General features: G+C 34.3%; 1 protein-coding gene across 3 annotated transcripts in view; it reads left to right on the forward strand.

The window, feature by feature from the left end:
- LOC117105427 (band 3 anion transport protein-like) overlaps positions 1-7,931 on the forward strand; it is a 31,297-nt gene that overhangs the window by 9,212 nt on the left and 14,154 nt on the right. For 2 of the 3 annotated variants that reach the window (XM_033246552.1, XM_033246551.1), the window contains exons 10-14: positions 2,048-2,149; positions 4,681-4,801; positions 5,687-6,076; positions 6,612-6,804; positions 7,486-7,692. In XM_033246552.1, the coding sequence (XP_033102443.1) occupies positions 2,048-2,149; positions 4,681-4,801; positions 5,687-6,076; positions 6,612-6,804; positions 7,486-7,692 (1,013 nt within the window). The remainder of the gene's footprint in view (positions 1-2,047; positions 2,150-4,680; positions 4,802-5,686; positions 6,077-6,611; positions 6,805-7,485; positions 7,693-7,931) is intronic. The other variant, XM_033246553.1, reaches the window with a different exon arrangement.

A 7,931-nucleotide genomic window follows, 5' to 3' on the forward strand; every position in this document is an offset into this window, starting at 1 on the left:
GGTAGGGACACTGAACAAGTTTTGAAGTTGTTTAAATCACGATCAAATTCCAAATTTCGCTGAACGCGTTTAACATTTTGCCATTCACGAGCAGTCAGCCATATGAAAAGGGGAGGAGTTAACTTCCAAACGGAATAAACGGCTCAAACGACAAGCTTCCAAACGGCATTTCACAGACGCGTTTGGGAGCTTGTCATATAACAATAGTAAACGTGTTTGACCCGTTTCTGTCGTTGGGGATAATTTGTAGATCGGGCCTTACCGTGTAAGCATTTTTTAAAAAACCAGCAATTCAATGCAGAAACATATCTTCTTTAGTAAGTTGTGGAGTTGAAAAGCTCAGTGGTTAAGATGCTTGCCTTCTGGTTCCAGGATCCTGGGTTGAATTCCTGTCACAGCAAGAATTTTTCTCACTACTAAATACAATTCCACTCCCTAAGGCCCATAAAGAGACTTAGTTTATAAAGCATCATTCTCATCCTGTAAGTGGTGAGTGTACTTGCTGTTGGATATGAAGGAAATAAAAAAAAAAAAAAAAAAGCAGATAGATGCCAAGAGTCAACATGTGAGTCCAGTATGAATCCTCTAACCCGCAATCGAACAAAGAGGATCAAAACTCAAAAGGCAACAGGCCCAAAATTACAAAAATGAAAAACTAATGTTTTACATAAAATTTGGTCTTGGTCTGAATCCTGGTTGTCAATTTCAGTTTTGAGTTCGGAAAAAGCATGTTATTATTTACTAGGAAGTACAGGTCTCGCTCTAATTAAAGGCTCCTTCTATTAAGGACTATACCTCCAAAGAGCACTTTTCTGATAAATATTTATTGGATAGATATTATTCCCAAATTAACAACTACTGTCTTTTGTCTTTATCCATTCTAATTAGACCAAGGCTGCTAAAAGGCATTGGTAACCTTGGTCCCATAAGTGGTCATTAATTGGAGGGAGACCTGTATTCTTAAGTGTCTTTACAAAAGTGATAAAAGTGCTGTACATTAAAACAATTTAGATAGATGCTAAAATACAATTTAAAAACAATTCAACCTATAAAAATTCCACATACTATATACTGCATCATCGATATATTTGCTTCTAATTTTTGCTATATTATTCGTTACTTTTTATAGACGTTTTAAATAGAATATTGTAGTGCCTTAAGCCGGGCAATCACTGCATCGTACTACGAATCCAACTCGACTACTCGTGAGTGGTAGACTGAGAGCAGCTTAGCTCAGTCGGCTAATCTGGTGGTAGCCACTGTGTGTGAGCTGAACCATGATTGGAGATCTCAATGTCCCCGGTTCGTCTAAACGGACCGTAATTAAAAATGATCAGTTGTGCGTTGTCATTTTGCGTTCTTTGCAGTGAGTGCCCCGCCTTTACACTACGAGTAGACTAATGCACTATTTGAAGCACTTGGAGAATACTATTAATTATTTTTAGCATGGAGTAATTTAAATTTGATATAATTTCAAATGATTAACATTATGCTTTTGATTACTTGATTTGATATTTTATTTCTACCTGCTTAATATCTTTAATTTGTTTATACTTTTGAAATTAAAGAAATACTGTCTGTGTGGTAAAATCTATAAAAAAAAAAAAAATATGAAATAATGTTTTTTCAATTTGTATTGCCTCCTGAAAAAAATCATAAAACTCAATTTTAAATTAATTTTGCTCATTTTGAAGTAACATAAAAATCATCATCTGCAGCATACTGTAGAAATAGTATAGTTTTAATGGATAATGAAAAAAAATTTAGAAACACTTACAGTGAGTGATCTGATTCTATAATTTTTTATTAATATCCAGCATAAAATTCGAGGTAATTTTTATGCTCAAATTGAGTTATTAAGTTGTTTTAAAAATATCTTTTTATGGTATTTTTCCCCACCCCCCTTTCTGGAGACAATACATATACAAAGTAAGCAGTTGGAAAGTTAATTTTACAGTTTACAGTATTCTACAGACAGTGTTTCTTTAAAACATTCTTTTTATTTTGTGAATTTTGGTTGAGCATTTTGTCTGCCTTGTTTATTTAGACACATAGCAAGACGGCAGAGTATAATGAAGAATCTCTCGTCTGTGAGTCTTGCCTCTTTGATGCCCATGGACAGGCAGTATCATTCTGAAGCAAATTTCAGGCATGTTCATATACATCTGTTTATATGTGACATAACTGTTCTTACTGTCGTATTGACTCTATGTCAGCGAGTCCACTAAAAGCACATGTGTTACTGTTACGCTAATTACAATATTCATGCGCAACATATGGTTTCGTTATTTTATTCTTTGTTACTTCCAACAACACATCAAAAAGCATGCAGCTCCTCAAAGTACCCAGAATGTTTTCAATTATAATAGCACTCTCTGCCTCTTGGTTATCCTAGTGTTTTCTTCATCTCACTGTTTTTTATACCAATATCTCTTTCCATCTAAGGTCACATCTCTTTTATACCCCAGCATGAATCACACTGACCTACGACCTCTTCCATTACTCTAAAATATGCTCGGTAAAGTGTTCCATTAATCTACAAGGGACACAATTCTGTGACAGTACATTCTGAAAACTGCATTGATATTGTGGTAGTGGTACGAAAGGCAAAGAGTTCTCTGTGCAGGGGGAAGAACGTGCACTCCCCATGTGAGGTTGCACCCTCTGCATAAATTCTACCATTTCCATTGAATAATTGTAATAAGGCTGTAAAAAACGGGTTGTTTAGCTGCTCAAGCACACTGACACTTAAAAATCAGGGTTGGTTATTCAGAACTTTGTATTTTCTGAAACTATAGGCCTAGGCCCAATTCTCACATTCTTTACGGTACTTGAGAATAATACATAAAATAAGGTAGTGTTTTGATTTCTCCTTTGTGAAAAGATGTGTTTGCTAAAATAAAAATCTAGACATGTTCTAGATTTTGGTTCAGTCAGACTTGACCAATGGAAACTTATATTTTTTTTGCCTTATGTGATTATTTTTTGGCTTTTATTTTTTACTTTAGGCCCTCTGGTGTAAGCCCACATAATACATTACAACCAATTTTACGCACCAGCTTTTCCCGGGGCAAAATGCCTGGGTATGAATTTAATGAGTAGCTTAGCTAACTTTTACAAAAATAAAAGAAATCAAATATTTGCTTTGAATTAGGCATGTTTATGAAAAAATGCCTTTTGATTAAAAAGGAAATTCCCTGGCTATAAGCCCATCCAAAATTGTCCCAGTTTTGTGTTCAATGGGGTATATTGTCCCAATTTTGTGTTCAATGGGGCTTATACTAAAGGAAGGGTTTTAAATTTATACAGGTATCCTTCCAATGGAAGACTACTTTTGGGTCTGGGGTTTTCATTGTTTTTTGCACCTTCCAAAATTCATTATCATGATGATAAAAGATAGTGCATATAAGAGTTTCTAACTTTTGTTGGTTATCCGCAGTATTCTTACCTTCCTTCGTATTTGTCTATTTATCAAAATATTTTTGTATGTATTTGTTACATTTTCTAAATGTATGTATACTGAGAATGGAGAAATGCTCTGTATGTTGTGCATAACAATTGTTAAGCAATGAATGCAGGACAGGAAGGATGTGAAGATTAATCTCCTGTTTGCCTGCTCTGTTTCTTTCACTTCATTTAACATATTGGTCCTGGTTATAATTATCAACATTGTTTTTTTGAGTATTGGTTGTTCTTTTCTGCTTCAGAGATCCCTTGATAATGTTTCACACTTTCGGTTACCGTAAATGCTTGATTAAACGCTGTGGTGTTTATAACATGTTTGGAGGCTTCGAGAGCGGCGCTTACAAAAAATATTGGCGATCGCTTTCCATGCCCATTTCCATCTATCATAGGTCCTTTACATTATAATAATAATAATAATAATAATAGCGTAGTTTCATATAGCGCACATATCTATCTAATGTAAGATGCTCAGGGCGCTTGATATGTGGACTAGGAACTCGATCAATGACGTTATAAACATTTATAAAGAAATGCTTGTGTCTTCATTGTGTTATTTATTCATTTTAACACTGTGTACATTGTATTTAAAACCCTGTTTCTCAAATGTTCACTCGTTCTCTCGTTCTCGAATAAACACCGCAGCGCTTAACGAAAAAATTATGTTTGGTGCAGCGCTTATTCGAGAGCAGTGTTTATTCGAGCCTTTACGTATCCTTGGAGGGCTTTTTGCCATATTATTCTACTTTATCCTAAAATTTAAAAAAAAATTTTTTTTTTTTAACTTTTGGCAAGCACATGTATTTAAAGGTGTAATAGATTATAAAATAATTTTTGGAATACATCATCTTGAACATCATTATCATTTTCTTTTCATCATCATTATCATTACCATCCTCATCATCATCATCATCATCGCTATCATTATATTCATTGTTGTTGTTGTCACCATAATATTTACTATCAACATCGTCATTATCATCACAACCATCATTCTTTCAATCACCAACATCATTAGCATCATTCCATGGTATCTTCATCCCATTATTCAAAATTCAAATTATTTGTCATACAAATATGTCACCATTGAATAGAAGTAAACAAGTTAAATTTGTCAGTCTTATAAATTAAACAATTTATTGAAACTTATATGTTAAATTGTTTTTGCAGCAACAATTATTTGAATTATTTTGTAATTAAAAAATAATGTAATTGTAGGCACATGAATGAACGTCGTGGTATTTTAAAGAACATCTCTTCATCAAGTCTCACTCATGGTGACATGAAAAAGATCCAAACAGAACCAAATGACCTGGTCACTGAAGCCAACAGTCATGTGGTAAGATACATAGTCACTAGTACAATGGGACCATTCCACCAAGCCACGCCCCTTGGATACTGTTGCTAATGTCCCACAAAACAGCAGTGCCGATGGATACGCAAACACATGCGTTTGTGGGACCACACGTATGTTTGTGAGACGCGCGTATTCCTGCCCTGTTCTAATTGATTGTTCAGTCGTTAAGTTTGATGAAATCCCCATGCATTGTATTTTATCTCCTTGTCAGGGGTCCTGAAAAATCACTTTTGGGAAACTGCTTTAAGAAGCTTTCGTAACACATTTTATTTTGCTGTGCCTGGTGATACATATCGCCAGCTGACTTCTGGGAGACAACTAATAATTCAGTAGAAAAAATATGAATTCGCATGAGATGGGTTAGTGTCTGGGAGATTGTTGCTTGTTTGCAAAAGTGCGTGTGGCCGCCCCTGATTTCCGTGGAACTCGAGCGACTCACAGAAGACTTTGTCCCCGGCCTTGTGGAACCTAATGATTAAGTGGTCCCACATCTTCTATATTTCATAGTAGTCTCCTGGAAATCAGCACTATCTTTTGCATTTTTCATAAGAAACTAAAATTATTGTGATATAGTATATTTCTTGTCCCAAATTTAAACTGTTTGAAAAAGATTGTGTTCTTTCTGTGTATGATATTTGAAATGTGCATTCAGATGTTGAATTTACTCTTTGCTTTGTAACCTCTGGTCTCAAAATTTCTCAACCATAAGCATTTTGTCACAAAATTATGATTAGTATGACAACAAATTTTTCCAGAGAGTATATGGTTTTGCACATTTTATTCTTGTTCCATTTTAAAGTAGAATTATAATGTACATACATATGTAACATCAATGAAATCTTTAAATAATGTTTTTTTTTTTGCTAGGATGAAGCAAAGACACCGATGCTAAAGACTCTATCAATCAGTATGGAAAACTTGAATGAGATTCCTGAAGAGGGTCAAACCGCTGGCCAATCATCCAACAAACATGCTGTACACTTCAAATTAGGTAAAAAAAGGGTGGAAAAAGACAAGACGGAAGGGATCATGAGAAGGATCGCTAAAGATGCAGAAGCAACAGCAGTGTTAGTTGGAGAAGTGGACTTCTTAGATCAGCCTGCGATGGCATTTATCCGTCTTGCCACCGGAACGGTGTTGGATAATTTCACAGAAGTTCCAGTACCCGTCCGGTTTATTTTTGTGTTACTTGGACCCAGTGGAGATATGGACTACCTTGAGATTGGACGATCTATCTCAACGCTCATGTCAAATGAGGTAGAATTTTTGGACTGATTTGGTTTGACTTCAGCCAGACGCACACTACATCTCTTTGCGTTTGCTTAACGATGGCATGTCATCTGCTGACTGTTTTTAATACGATCGGTTATGCGCGCCTGGCGCTGCATTCTCTGTTGAGTCGCATTAGTTGACGACATTTGTGACTGTGTGTTCCCAACTAGATTTTTTAATCGTGCCAGTTTTTTCTTGCATTCTTGTTTCTGAAATCCTTGTTTTTGTATCCTTGTGTCATGTCTTGTTTCTTGTCAATCTTGGTACTTGAATCCTTATTTTTTTATTTTCTTTGTATCTTTGTTTAATTTATTTTTATTTCTTGTTTCTTGTATCCTTGTTTTTTCAATTCTTGTTTTTGTGTCCTTGTATCATGTATTCTTGTTTCTTGAATCTTTTTTTTTTTTTGTATACTTGTTTATTATTATACATTTGTTTCTTATATCTTTGTTGTGTGTTGTACTTGTGTAATTTTCTATCTTATATATGATTCTATATGGTATCATTATATTTCCTGTAGCATTTCCATGAAATAGCTTACAAAGCTGATTGCCGGCAAGACCTTTTGGGCGCTATAAATGAATTTATTGATGACAGTATCGTGCTTCCCCCTGGGGAATGGGATAAAGACCTCCTGTTACCGATTCTACGACATCAAAATCGCAAAGTCAAGAAGAGACAGGAATCTAGAAGGAAGAAAGAAGAAGAAACTGGTAAGAATTATGTTCAGATACATTATATTTGGAAGTCTTAAAATATTCATTTTGAAAAATTACAATTTTTTTTTGTCTGTAAATAAATAAAACTAGATTGTTTCCAGCTTTGTCATATAAGAAGTTAATAAGTTAAATCAAGATTTTTTGTTATACAGTTACCTTGTTTAGCGAACCTCCTGTCGCCAGTAAAAGTAGTACTAGTGATTTCGAGTACAGATACAATTTTATTTTTGGTCAATTAGTACACCTACCACCACCACAAGAAAATGGAAATGTCAGAAAGAAATAGTTTTTCTTTATTTAGTTGATTTATTGATTACTGTATGATATGGGCATACCATCCCAAAACAATCATCAATGGCAAAAAAAAAAAAAAAAAATGAAAATTAACTTTCAATTTATTCATATTCTCCACATTAATATAGTTTAAACTGATGGGTATTATTTGAATCAAAATTATGAGTAAAATTATTACTGTTTCTGTACTAAAGTATACAATAACTGCCACATTCTTATGCTAAATACTCAGTTTAAAGTATAACAACAGTATGTTGGTTTTTGATGGTAAACCTCAATGATTGAATGGTTTGAGTTGTATAATTTGATTAATTTTTATATTGGTTTATTTATTCATTCATTCTTTGATTGATGGATACATTTCTTTATTATTTTTTGCAGCAATAGATTCCGGTGAAGTTGTGCAGCAAATTGATCCATTGGAAAGGACTGGTATTCTGTTTGGAGGGCTTTTTAATGACATTAAGCGCCGGTATCCATACTACTTAAGTGATTTTCGAGATGCTTTAAATGTACAGTGTTGTGCAGCCTTCATCTTCATTTTCTTTGCCTGTCTATCACCAGCAATAACATTTGGTGGTTTGCTAGGTGAGTTTGCAGTTACGGTAGCTATTGTTAATTGTCATTTGTTGACGTCGTCACTTGATAGTCTATCATTATTACTGCCATCATCTTCATCATCGTCATCATTAGTGTCAGTCATCATCATATCATCAGCAGCAGCATCACCATTGATGATCATTTCTCTCATCAGCTATTACACTTATCATCATTTAGCATTTTTAGTTCCTATGCATGTAATGCAATAGGAACTATTGTAATCACTC

This window comes from Anneissia japonica, unplaced genomic scaffold (assembly GCF_011630105.1).
Source record: "Anneissia japonica isolate Jap-2015-1 unplaced genomic scaffold, ASM1163010v1 scaffold287850_len318503_cov185, whole genome shotgun sequence".
In the NCBI taxonomy this organism is placed as follows: Eukaryota; Metazoa; Echinodermata; class Crinoidea; order Comatulida; family Comatulidae; genus Anneissia; species Anneissia japonica.